Source organism: Procambarus clarkii, chromosome 37 (assembly GCF_040958095.1).
Source record: "Procambarus clarkii isolate CNS0578487 chromosome 37, FALCON_Pclarkii_2.0, whole genome shotgun sequence".
NCBI classification, from domain to species: Eukaryota; Metazoa; Arthropoda; class Malacostraca; order Decapoda; family Cambaridae; genus Procambarus; species Procambarus clarkii.
In genome coordinates this window covers 16,385,467-16,399,181 of record NC_091186.1, presented here as the reverse complement: position 1 = coordinate 16,399,181, position 13,715 = coordinate 16,385,467, and the positions used below count along the sequence as shown (strand labels likewise).

General features: G+C 46.6%; 1 protein-coding gene across 1 annotated transcript; it reads right to left on the bottom strand.

Annotated features, from left to right (window-relative positions):
• Positions 1 to 12,260: 12,260 nt before the first annotated feature.
• Positions 12,261 to 13,046, bottom strand: LOC138371834 (keratin-associated protein 10-8-like). Its single transcript, XM_069336860.1, has one exon. The coding sequence runs from the start codon at positions 13,044 to 13,046 to the stop codon at positions 12,261 to 12,263; it is 786 nt and encodes a 261-aa protein (XP_069192961.1).
• Between the last annotated feature and the right edge of the window lie 669 nt (positions 13,047 to 13,715).

Here is a 13,715-nt window from a genome sequence, read left to right as displayed (position 1 = left end):
TATATATATATATATATATATATATATATATATATATATACAAAAAAATACATGGGGTTTAGGAGAGTCAATAGCACTGAGGTTTTGGCATTCTTGTAAAGTCAGACCACCGTTTGCTAATGAACAAATCCACAAGGGCCGTGACGAGGATTCGAACCTGCGTCCGTTAGCATCAAAACTTGCTCGGAGTTTTGCCTCTGAGAGGCTACGGGATCCAGTAAGTTCAGTAGAATTTCAGTTTCAACCCTTTTTAACCCTGTCGTAGCTCAGTCAATTAAGGCAGTGTCTGGGATGCTCCCGGACGCAGGTTCGAATCCTCGTCACGGCCCTTGTGGATTTGTTCATTTGATGCATCACGTTAGTGTGATCTCTGTGTGTACCGTTTGCTAAGATGACGAAATCATTTATGTACTCAGTAAGAAAGGAGTCAGTAGCACCAAAGCCAAGACTTAAGGACCTTACGGGCTCGCCATAGCCCGTGCTACATGGACACTTCGTCCTGAGTAGCTAAATCTTTAACAACAACAACTTAAGGGTCTTATGCAAGAGAGCCATTTCAGAAAAAGATGTAAGGAAAGAAGCTAGGAAAGATTATTTAGCCAGAAGATCAATCAATAGGACGACTTCGAGTTCCTAAAGATGACAGAAGGGAACATTGTTCCTACGGATTGGAAAGAACAAGAGGATCAATTAATACAGACACGAAGAGGAGGAAGCAAAGAGAAGAAGTGTGAACCAAATTACTGCAATTGTTGTTGTTGTTTAAGATTCGCCACTTGGAACAAAAAGTCCCAATCAGCACGGTCTATGGTGAGCCCGTAGTAATACTAGGAATTGGGTTGATTTGCCTAAATGAGAATTTTATATCAAGAGGACGAAAGGGGTATTACGGAGATTTTTAAGAGGAGATATTAAGAGAACATGAAGCAATGCGTTCATAGTGTTGGAAAGGGGTTTAGGGGTCTAACCAAGTCTACCTTTGCAACTTGGCTAGGTCAACACACTCTTGCAGCAGGGTTAGACCAACCCATCTTTACAGTGGGGCTAGTTCAACCAATTCCTACAGCGAAGTGGTCTAACCCACCTCTACCTCGGGGTTGTCTAATCTACCTCTACCTTGGGGTGGTCTAATCCACCTCTACCTCGGGGTGGTTTAATCTACCTCTACCTTGGGGTGGTCTAATCCACCTCTACCTCGGGGTTATCTAATCTACCTTGGGGTGGTCTAATCCACCTCTACCTCGGGGTGGTTTAATCTACCTCTACCTTGGGGTGGTCTAATCCACCTCTACCTCGGGGTTATCTAATCTACCTCTACCTTGGGGTGGTTTAATCCACCTCTACCTCGGGGTTATCTAATCTACCTCTACCTCGGGGTTGTCTAATCTACCTCTACCTTGGGGTGGTCTAATCCACCTCTACTTCGGGGTGGTCTAATCCCCCACTCGCGACGTGGTTAACATATGTTTTCAGCGTTAATGAGCCCTTATTCGTAAATACTTTAAATGTTTGTACAAAGAACTATCCAACAAGTATGTGCCCCGAGCGTGCACGCGCTCAATACCCATATATATATCTATATTAGAATTCGTAACAAATGAAAGTCATGAGAAAGATACTTGACCATAACGAAGCAGTTTCTCTCAAATCCATTTCTCTTTCCACCCCTTCCTTGAAGACTTCTTTAACGACTTCCTCAACTTCGCTCAAACTTATATATAATACCATACACAGAGTCGTAGCTCAGTCGATTAAGGCAGTGTCTGGGATGCTCCCGGACGCAGGTTCGAATCCTCGTCACGGCCCTTGTGGATTTGTTCATTATATATGTAGTACCTGAGCGCCCCCTTCGTCCGCCGCGTTGAAATCCCCAGCGGACCCTGTTAAACTATTGGTGATTGGTACCGACCGGATGATTGGTGAGTGGCGTTATAATGGGCGTAGTAATAGCCTAATGCCACAGCTCGTATAGTGTGGTGTGACAGTCTAATTGATTCCTAGGCTAGGACAAGACGGGCCACTCTCAAACCGGCCAATGGTGGTAGTGGTGGTGGTGGCTCCCTTTGAGTTATATCATCGTGTAATAGGGCGTATTGCGGGAAGCGGGCGATTTCCAGCATGCCGGCTGCAATCTTTGCATCGCAATTTTGGTCCTCGGCTATTTTTTTGTTGATGGAACCTCGGTTGGAGGCGTGGGGGAGGCAGGGGAGGACGAGCCAACCCCGGCAGGATTTGCATTCAAAATTGCGTGAAGGTCAGACAGACTATTGCCGTTTCTGCTGTAAGCGAGGCATTATTTCTTGTATTCTTGTTTTAAGTTATTCATCTGAAGCTCTTGCTTTTTCTTCACGTGATTGTGGTTTTCTTGTAGTTCTTCGTTGCCTGTTTCACGTGTCAAGAGTAAAACTGATTGTAGATGGGAGTTGGAACAGGGATTGACGAATCAGCAACGCTCTTTCAACAATCAAAATAACACCAGCAAGCTGCAAGACGGCTATTGCAAGAGTAATCATCCTCGATAAACAATAACTTGACGGTTCTTACACTATCATTGTTGATCTATTACAATCGTTAGTGATACAATCATCGGGGAACCACCCCCTCCTCCCTCCCCCCCTAGTCTCACCCCACTGTCACCCCTCCCCCCTCTTTGTGTCACCATCCTTGTTGTCCTCAGTGGTTACAGACCCATCATCAATTGCTGTCACTGTCATTACTATTCATGTCAACGTCAATGCGTTTCCAGCATCCTCACTCATCTCCCGGGGTTTACAGCATCAACACTCCTCTCTGATGAGATGATTTGATGAGTAAGATGGGTAGATGTGAACATAATAGGAGTTTTCTGGCGTGAAAAAGATTAAAAAGAAATTAATAACAGCGGAAGATAATCCATGACATAGGTAAGTTCATCGGTGCAAACCTGAAGTTTGGGTAAGTTGCAACTTTGGGTAAGTTGCAGGTGTAGGTGAAGTATACGGAGAATGGATCAAGTGCACCAGATGAGAGGGGACTGTGATGAATATGATGAACTTAGCAGAAAGTATATTGGGAAAGTTGCAGTGTGCCAGAGGATTGTAAAATAGAGGCTGTGATTGTACACTTTTGTGTGCAATAGTGAGCGAACGTGATGAGTGTACGAATCATACGAGGCGTCATACAGTCTCGTAAAGGTATTGAGCAGATAGGATTGTGTTAGTCAGCCCTGGACCAAGAGTGGTCAAGCACTTATGCAACCCCCTTACGAAACCTCTGCATCTTTCATGCTAGCATTGTTTACACTTATTAAAGAGCCGATGAACTCTGTTGCAAAGCGAGGTTGTTAACAACCATAATAACCTTGGGTTGTGAAGTAGTTTCGAAGCTCGTAATAGGGTTAGTGTAACGCAGGCAAAGGCTTCAAGATTGTTGAAAGATGTACAGGTTTCGTAAGGATGGGTTGTATAAAGGCTTGATGACTCCTGTCCCAGATATGCACAGATGTATCACCACTTGACACAGCAAGCAGAGAAAACACCTGACTAGAGACTACATGTGACAATACTGGTTCGAGACGAGAATAGTGTCAAGAGCTGGTGCTGGGGAGAGTGAGGAGAGTGTCAAGGAGAGTGTCAAGGAGAGTGAGGATAGTGTCGGGAGCTGGTGCTGGGGAGAGTGAGGATAGTGTCAAGGAGAGTGAGGATAGTGTCAAGAGCTGGTGCTGGGGAGAGTGAGGATAGTGTCAAGGAGAGTGTCAAGGAGAGTGAGGATAGTGTCGGGAGCTGGTGCTGGGGAGAGTGAGGATAGTGTCAAGGAGAGTGTCAAGGAGAGTGAGGATAGTGTCGGGAGCTGGTGCTGGGGAGAGTGAGGATAGTGTCAAGGAGAGTGTCAAGGATAGTGAGGATAGTGTCGGGAGCTGGTGCTGGGGAGAGTGAGGATAGTGTCAAGGAGAGTGAGGATAGTGTCAAGGAGAGTGAGGATAGTGTCAAGGAGAGTGAGGATAGTGCGTGTCTATACAACCCGAAGAGCCTGTATGAGATTTGATGGTGTAATGAGTGATTGGTCTGATGATATAATGAGTCTACCAGGGGTTGTATGATGAGCCCCACGACTCTTCACTATATCATGATGGAAGCCAAGGTTAGAACATTAGATAACGGTGGCACCAGACTACGGGCTCACCATAGCCCGTGCTACTTGCAACTTTTTGTTCTAAAGTAGCACATCTTAAACAACAACAACAACAGATGGCACCAGTCCCCATCTCCCAACACGACGCGATTTTCTACGGAGCTGACCAACCTGTTTAAAACACGATGTTTAGGGAAATAATTCAGGCATCGGAATATTGCCGTTTTCTGTGCTAGATGAGATGAGAGACAGGTAGTTAGAGTGAGAGACAGGTAGTTAGAGTGAGAGACAGATATAGAGTGAGAGACAGGTAGTTAGAGTGAGAGACAGGTAGAGTGAGAGACAGGTAGTTAGAGTGAGAGACAGGTAGTTAGAGTGAGAGACAGGTAGTTAGAATGACAGACAGGTAGACGTGGTGAGAAACATGACACTAAGCCCTCGTCAGACAATATTAACTCTGGAAAATATTAAAAACCCTCTTATATTTATTAAGACGTCGTGGACGTAAATGCATTGTTAGTTCCATGCCAAGTGGGGGCAGGAGGAGGTGGGGAAGGGGAAGAGATGAATGAGGAGGTGACAGAAGTCATACATACATACTCAATTTTTTTTTCAATTATGGGAGATATCCTTCCCCCATAATTGAAAAAAATGAGTATGTATGTGTATGTGTGTATGAACAACTCAGTAAATAATAATAAAATAAAGAGCCTTAAACAGAATAACATGTGTAGAAACATCGGAGTGTGTATATATGAATGCTACACAGTATTCATCTATAGACATCCATATATATGGTGAAACACATGTGAAGAACCTCTCACACACTCACAGCTCCCTGACAAGAGGGAGCCAGCTTAGCTTAGCTGCCAACACCCACACATCGTGTCAGCAAGGCGGACAGCCCGCCCGCCGGCTTTCATACTTCTCACTGTATTTCCCACTTCTATACTTTCCCTTCACGTATGCCTCTCCTTCCTCTTTACTCCCCCCAAAAAAGTCTGGGAATCAGGAGAAAGTGCTAAGCCAGTATAACTATTTAGCAATGAGCAACGGATAGAGAGAGAGAGTGAGAGAGCAAGAGGCAAAATATGAGGGACAAAGAGAGAGAGAGAGAGAGAGAGAGAGAGAGAGAGAGAGAGAGAGAGAGGGAGAGAGAGAGAGAGAGAGAGAGAGAGAGAGAGAGAGAGAGAGAGAGAGAGAGAGAGAGAGAGAGAGAGAGAGAGAGAGAGAGAGAGAGAGAGAGAGAGAGAGAGAGAGAGAGAGAGAGAGAGGGAGAGAGAGAGAGAGAGAGAGAGAGAGAGAGAGAGAGAGAGAGAGAGAGAGAGAGAGAGAGAGAGAGAGAGAGAGAGAGAGAGAGAGAGAGAGAGAGAGAGAGAGAGAGAGAGAGAGAGGGGGGGGAATGGACAAAGGAAGAGCACCGTCCACCCTGACACGTCCTCATGACAATATTCCCGGACCTCATAAATCCTCATATCGGGAACGAATCAGTATCTTGGGCCTTGCTTGAATTGTCAAGGCTTCTCACCAGGCCTTGATAACATCCAACCTTCACACTAATGGTTAGCGCTTGAAGAGGCGGGGCGGAGCTACCAACTGTGAATGGAGTCAGCCTCCACCACATCACTGCCTAATGCATTCCATTTGTTAACTACTCTGACACTGAAAAAATTCTTTCTAATGTCTCTGTGGCTCATTTGGTCTCCACCTGTGTCCCCTTGTTCGTGTTCCACCCCGTGCTAGTCTTTGTCCACCCTGTCAATTCCCATGAGAATTTTGTAGGTGGATATCATGTCTCCCCTTACTCTTCTGTCTTCCAGGGACGTAAGATTTAGCTCCCGTATCCTCTCCTCGTAGCTCATACCTGTCAGTTCTGGGACTAGTCTGGTGGCATACTTCTGAATCTTCTCTAAATTTGTCTTGTGTTTAACTAGGTATAGACTCTAGGCTGGAGCTTCATATTCCAGGATTGGTCTGACATAAGTGTGTGTGTGTGTGTGTGTGTGCGCGCGCGCGCGCGTGCGTGCAGGACGTGTGTGTGGGTGTGAGAGTGCGTGCAGAAGGATAATAGGAAGTCCCAGCGTGGTGAAGACGGGGGAGGAAGAGAACAGGATGAGATACAGGTTAATTGTCACCCGGGACGGGTGAGACGGGCATCCCACCCGTCTCCCCCCCCCCCGTCCCACCCGTCTCCTCCCCCACCCGTCCCACCCGTCTCCTCCCCCACCCGTCTCCACACCCCCCCCCCTCCCGTCACCCACCCCCCCACCCGTCCTCTCCCTGACACCATACAGGTCAGTGAATTACACGTTCACAATTTAGAGCCCCGGCTACCAGCGTACAGAGTCATGTATATACATTATCTAATTTATTTAAGCGTATATGCCGTGTCTAATCTATGTTAAGAATATATATACAGGATCTGATATATTCTTAAGCGCATATGTAACTCTCTAGTTAACCTGTAAACAATATACCACTCGAAAGATATATATATAAATTATTTCATTGTGTTTTGATTTTATAATGATTTTTGTTATACATTTTGATTAACTTGACGATATTGAAGTGAATAAAATGTATTAAAAGTGAATGAATATCGTCAAAATGTTCACACTTGTACTAAGTAATCTCTTATCTGTCTCCTCTCACGGTTGAAGAATGCTACTTAATTAATTTGGATTTGTTACTTAATTAAGTGTGGATAAGATCCTTGTCACTCTGCTGTGAACACTTCACATTGTCACAATCTTGTGCGTAGATGGTGACCCTATAGATGGGCACCTATTGACCGTAGATGGTGACCCTATAGATGGGCACCAATTGACTGTAGATGGTGACACTATTAATAGCCTAAATAGGAATGATAACACTTGCCTATTAATACCCTATAATAGGAATGATATCACTTGCCTATTAACACCCTATAATAGGAATGATAACACTTGCCTATTAATACCCTATAATAGGAATGATATCACTTGCCTATTAATACCCTATAATAGGAATGATAACACTTGCCTATTAATACCCTATAATAGGAATGATAACACTTGCCTATTAATACCCTATAATAGGAATGATAACACTTGCCTATTAATACCCTATAATAGGAATGATAAACCATAATAACTCTAGCCATTTCTTTTTCTTTTTTATTACTGATATGGTTTCCTTGGCATGTCTAAATGAAAGTTATTTATTACGGATTGAATTTGATGAGTTATGTCAGCCGGTAAGTACCTGTCTGTCGCTCCAGTGACGATGCTGTCCTAGCTTAATGCCACTGGCTTTAATCTTACTTCTTGATCCATTCCCACTGCCAGCATCCGGGACCCAAAACCCCCCACTTCCAGCATCCCATCTACTGGATTGCACTCCTAACTCTCTCACACCCCACTGCCGGGACGCCAGAGCCCACTGGGGGACCACTCAAACCCCCCTTCCCACTGGCTACCATTCCCGGAACTTCCCCCTCCCTTGCATACTGGCCAGTGGGCAAGAGTGGCCCTGGCCAGTGGGCAAGAGTGGCCCCCTCCGTTGCAAGATTGCCACTGCCGCGCACACCCCCACACTCTGGCCTGACACCCATCAATCATTCAACGATGTCCCGCGGGACGTCTTCGCTATGATTTATGTCGGGGTGAAGCGCCTGATGATGTCCTCAAGTTATCTTGAGAGATCTTGAGGTTATCTTGAGATGATTCCGGGGCTTTAGTGTCCCCGCGGCCCGGTCCTCGACCAGGCCTCCCCCCCCCCCAGGAAGCAGCCCGTGACAGCTGACTAACACCCAGGTACCTATTTTACCGCTAGGTAACAGGGGCATAGGGTGAAAGAAACTCTGCCCATTGTTTCTCCCCGGCGCCTGGGATCGAACCCAGGACCACAGGATCACAAGTCCAGCGTGCTGTCCACTGGGCCGACCGGGCGGACCTACATCTTATCACCTCTGAACTTATCACAGCTGCAGTGACACTCACGGGCTGTGGTGGGTATGTGGGCCTGCGGGCCGCTCCAAGCAACAGCCTGGTGGACCAACCTCTCACAAGTCAAGCCTGGCCCCGGGCCGGGCTTGGGGAGTAGAAGAACTCCCAGAACCCCATCAACCAGGTATCAACCAGGTATCAACCAGTTATCAACCAGCTCACTACAGTGACCTGCAACATATCTCTTGATACAGATCCTCGACACTCAGAGTGACACTGCTCTTGGCACTAGCTCTGGACACTCAGACAGTGCCACTGGTCTGAGTGGCAAGGCCCCAAGTAACAGCCTGCGAGTATCAGTCGCCCTTTACCCAAGATCTATAATTTTTAATATATTACAAACTTGGCACTATATACATCTGGGTCTCCTTCCTCTCCACACCTGGCTGCCCTCCACATCTGGCTTATCATCCACACCTGGCTATTCTAGCTGGTTTGTAGTCTCATTTGTAGGTGACTCCAATGAGTCCAACTTCTCAAGCACTCCAGACTAGAGCCTCTTAACCAGTTTACGGTTGCCATTAAATCCCCCATACCATCTTCGTCACACTTAGATTCCCAATGGATTACCCAATAAATCCCCCATACCATCTTCGCCAGACTGTCGAAATCCTCACCCCCACCAGACTCACCCTCACTAGGCGAGTACCTATTAGGTACCAGCAAGCCTTCAGAAGATACCAATAGCTTGGTTTGAAGTTCCATAAAGAGACCCACGAACACAACAGCTGAAAGAAAATCATCAGAATTTTGTATCATCACATATATATATATATATATATATATATATATATATATATATATATATATATATATATATATATATATATATAATGCTGCAAATCACATATACAGGAGGTGGCTACAGCTAGTTATATTTTTGCTACTTTTCTTGTGTAATCAAACAAATCGAGGCACAGTTACTGACGGCGGTAGTTAATTGTAAAAGTATGAAATTGTTTATGTCTTTAAATTGTTTACAGATCGAGCCCAATACACCCATATGATTTGGGTTTCATATCCCCGTGAAGGGAGGATGGATACCCCCGGTTAAGAACCCTCTAATGCTACAGCATCCTTTACAGTGATAAAACATATTGATAGATATTGATAGAGCATCCTTCTCTCATCTCAGGAGGAGTAGGAAGCACCAGGAGATGACGACGACAAGGTTCACCCCTATTGTGGCTTCGGCCTTCTTGGGCTGCTCAAGTGTTTTTTTTCGTAGTGTCGTCGAGGAAATTAAAGAAACGAGAAGGACCAACCACGAGAAATTTCACGGTCCCTCGTGCCTATGGCGTGTATATAATACTGACAGTGTTCTCTCCAGTGTTCACACAACCGGTTTTTAGTTGGGTTCATTTATGATGCAATCTGTATTCATCCTGTGAGTACTGGTGGATCCCATAAACATTATTTTGAGCGATAGTGGTGTCTACACCCATTCTGTGAGCGATAGTGGTGTCTACACCCATCCTGTGAGCGATAGTGGTGTCTACACCCATCCTGTGAGCGATAGTGGTGTCTACACCCATCCTGTGAGCGATAGTGGTGTCTACACCCATCCTGTGAGCGATAGTGGTGTCTACACCCATCCTGTGAGCGATAGTGGTGACTACACCCATCCTGTGAGCGATAGTGGTGTCTACACCCATCCTGTGAGCGATAGTGGTGTCTACACCCTTCCTGTGAACGATAGTGGGTCAAGTACTCATCAACTGTGCGGTAGTGGAACCAGTACCCATCCTGTGAGAGGTAGTGGGAAAAGATTAAAGAGGCACATAATAGGTTCAGGAACTGAATCCCCCAATGTTCCTTTAGCTAAGTCAGCTATACAGCCTTGATGAGCTAGAATCCATAGTTTGTTAACATACACATTGACACCTTATTAACAGTTTATCGAACTAACGTTGTCGTCAGCTTTTCAAGAATCCTTAACACAATGAGTTGAGAGTCTTAGTTAATTTAGGTTAATATGGGCCCAAGTTACCATGCTGAGGCAACCCGTTCTCGCACTTTCGTATAGTCAATATTGACTTATTAAATACGTGCATATGTGTCATACTAAACATACTAGTTTACCTTGAAAAGCTTCATAGAAAACACCGACCTTACCTAACCTTCTTAGTATGTTAAGAGGCTGAGGAAGCAGGTCACCGGACATGAACATCGGGAAGGTGTTGAAAACTGCCATCTTAAGTACCCAACTGCACCCTTGGAAGTAGGTAACGAGAGTCGTGAGTCAGAGTCTGTCGGGAGAGTCACAGAGCATCTTTCAAGAAAGAACTGCACATCTGGGTTGGGAGTTTGATGTATGATGTGTGTGTGTGTGTGTGTGTGTGTGTGTGTGTGTGTGTGTGTGTGTGTGTGTGTGTGTGTGTGTGTGTGTGTGTACTCACCTAGTTACTCACCTAGTTGTGTCTGCAGGATCGAGCATTGACTCTTGGATCCCGCCTTTCGAGCATCGGTTGTTTACAGCAATGACTCCTGTCCCATTTCCCTATCATACCTGGTTTTAAAATTATGAATAGTATTTGCTTCCACAACCTGTTCCTGAAGTGCATTCCATTTTCCCACTACTCTCACGCTAAAAGAAAACTTCCTAACATCTCTGTGACTCATCTGAGTTTCAAGCTTCCATCCATGTCCCCTCGTTCTGTTACTATTCCGTGTGAACATTTCGTCCATGTCCACTCTGTCAATCCCTCTGAGTATCTTATACGTTCCTATCATGTCCCCCCTCTCCCTTCTTCTTTCTAGTGTCGTAAGGCACAGTTCCCTCAGGCGCTCCTCATACCCCATCCCTCGTAGCTCTGGGACGAGTCTCGTTGCAAACCTCTGAACCTTTTCCAGTTTCATTATATGCTTCTTCAGATGGGGACTCCATGATGAGGCGGCATACTCTAAGACTGGCCTCACGTAGGCAGTGTAAAGCGCCCTAAATGCCTCCTTACTTAGGTTTCTGAATGATGTTCTAACTTTTGCCAGTGTAGAGTACGCTGCTGTCGTTATCCTATTAATATGTGCCTCAGGAGATAGATTAGGTGTTACGTCCACCCCCAGGTCTCTTTCACGCGTCGTTACAGGTAGGCTGTTCCCCTTCATTGTGTACTGTCCCTTTGGTCTCCTATCTCCTAGTCCCATTTCAGTCCCATTTCATTTCATTTCACAGTCCCATGTGTGTGTGTGTGTGTGTGTGTGTGTGTGTGTGTGTGTGTGTGTGTGTACCTTCAACTACTAGAGCTGACTTTGAGAGTTATAAGATCCACTTCTGCCAAGGAACCCCCATATTACAGAACGTTGACAATACGGTAGAATTGTCGAACTGTTCCCTCTGCATCTACCAGATTCTCTCTCCTTCTGATCCTAATATCTCGTCCTCCTGCACCTGCTGGTCCTGCTGCTGGTCCTCCTGCTCCTCTCCCTCAAGCAGGGACACTGGTCTCATCAACAATATTTACCACCGTCCGAGCGCCTAGCTCAAACACCATCCATGGCAGAGTATCCAATATAATTGCAAGTTATTAAGGCGCTAATAACAGAGACGGAGAGACAGGCGGTTATCCAGCTGAACCGCAGTAACGAGCAGGTAACTACCCGCACGGTACTCCCCCCCCCTCCCCCCCCCCCCATCATCGCTGATTTACGGTACCTCTTCCCCCCCCCCCCCTCCTCCATTCCCCCTCCCCCTTCTCCTCCTCCTACACCTCGTGCCTCTCCCTCACCCCCTCCCTCACTCCTCACCCCCTCCCTCACTTCTCACACATGACAATCATCCATTTGAGTTTGATTCCTAATGTGGGTAGTGAGGTGCCAGCGTTCAACCGCGTCTGACATTGTTCCTCGCCTCCTCCCTCCTATCCCCTTTCCCTTCCCCCTTTCCCTTCCCCCTTCCCAGTCCCCAGTCCATTCCCCCTTACCCCTCTCACCAGACCATCGATCATATCCTGTCACCAAATCCATCGATCGATCGATGGATTTGTTAAGAGTCAATCTGCCGATCTAACGGGAGATCGACTCCTCGCGGCTGACACAAACATGCATCAATGGTTGTTGAAGCTCCTTGGTTGTTAGATAACCAGTTGGAGCGGTGCGCGCGCGCGCGCGCGGAGGGGGATTCGAACCAGCGTCCTGTTGATCACCAGATCCACCTGTCTTAACCCACTAGATTTTCCCCACTGATATATCACGCCTTTGTGAAGGGTAGACGGGAAGACTGCATGAGCACTGTGGACGGGATGACAGCATGAGCACTGTGGACGGGATGACAGCATGAGCACCGTGGACGGGATGACAGCATGAGCACTGTGGACGGGATGACAGCATGAGCACCGTGGACGGGATGACAGCATGAGCACCGTGGACGGGATGACAGCATGAGCACTGTGGACGGGATGACAGCATGAGCACTGTGGACGGGATGACAGCATGAGCACTGTGGACGGGATGACAGCATGAGCACTGTGGACGGGATGACAGCATGAGCACTGTGGGCGGGATGACAGCATGAGCACTGTGGACGGGATGACAGCATGAGCACTGTGGGCGGGATGACAGCATGAGCACCGTGGACGGGATGACAGCATGAGCACTGTGGACGGGATGACAGCATGAGCACTGTGGACGGGATGACAGCATGAGCACTGTGGACGGGATGACAGCATGAGCACCGTGGACGGGATGACAGCATGAGCACCGTGGACGGGATGACAGCATGAGCACTGTGGACGGGATGACAGCATGAGCACCGTGGACGGGATGACAGCATGAGCACTGTGGACGGGATGACAGCATGAGCACTGTGGACGGGATGACAGCATGAGCACCGTGGACGGGATGACAGCATGAGCACTGTGGACGGGATGACAGCATGAGCACCGTGGACGGGATGACAGCATGAGCACTGTGGACGGGATGACAACATGAGCACTGTGGACGGGATGACAGCATAAGCACTGTGGACGGGATGACAGCATGAGCACTGTGGACGGGATGACAGCATGAGCACTGTGGACGGGATGCAGAGTAGTCGAGCAGTACGCATATCCGGCAGGAACACTCCTGATGGATCACTCAACCACCATCACCTCCAAAATTACAGGAAGACCTTGACAAACTGCAGGAATGGGCAGATAGATGGCTGTTAGAGCTCAACCCCCAACAAGTGTAAGGTAATGAAGATGGAAAAGAGAAAGCAGAAAAAGAGACATAGATCTACACTGTACAAAAAAAGACAATTACTTAATTATAATTACAATTAATTGTCATCAATAAGAAAGAAAAACATATTCGTAAGTGGATATAATTTTAACACTAATACCGGAGCCATACATACACTTGGTAACATATCTGCAACGTATGTGAGACCGATACTGGATTATGCAACTCCGACCTAATGGAATCTGCACAAAAAGATAAAAACCTATTTTTTTAAAGTATGGAAGTTTGCAGTAGGATTAGTGCCAGAACTTAAGAAGGTTAAGCTACGAGGATATGTTAAGGGAACCACCTCTCACAGTCTTGGAGGATAAACAGAAAAAGCAGATGGGGGATATGATCACAACATACAACATCCTGTGGAGGAGGAAAGGAACTAGACAAGGTGAGATGAATCATTTT

Excerpts from the sequence above, each read along its gene's own strand:
- LOC138371834 (XM_069336860.1), bottom strand. The coding sequence starts at position 13,046 with ATGCTGTCATCCCGTCCACAGTGCTCATGTTGTCATCCCGTCCACAGT.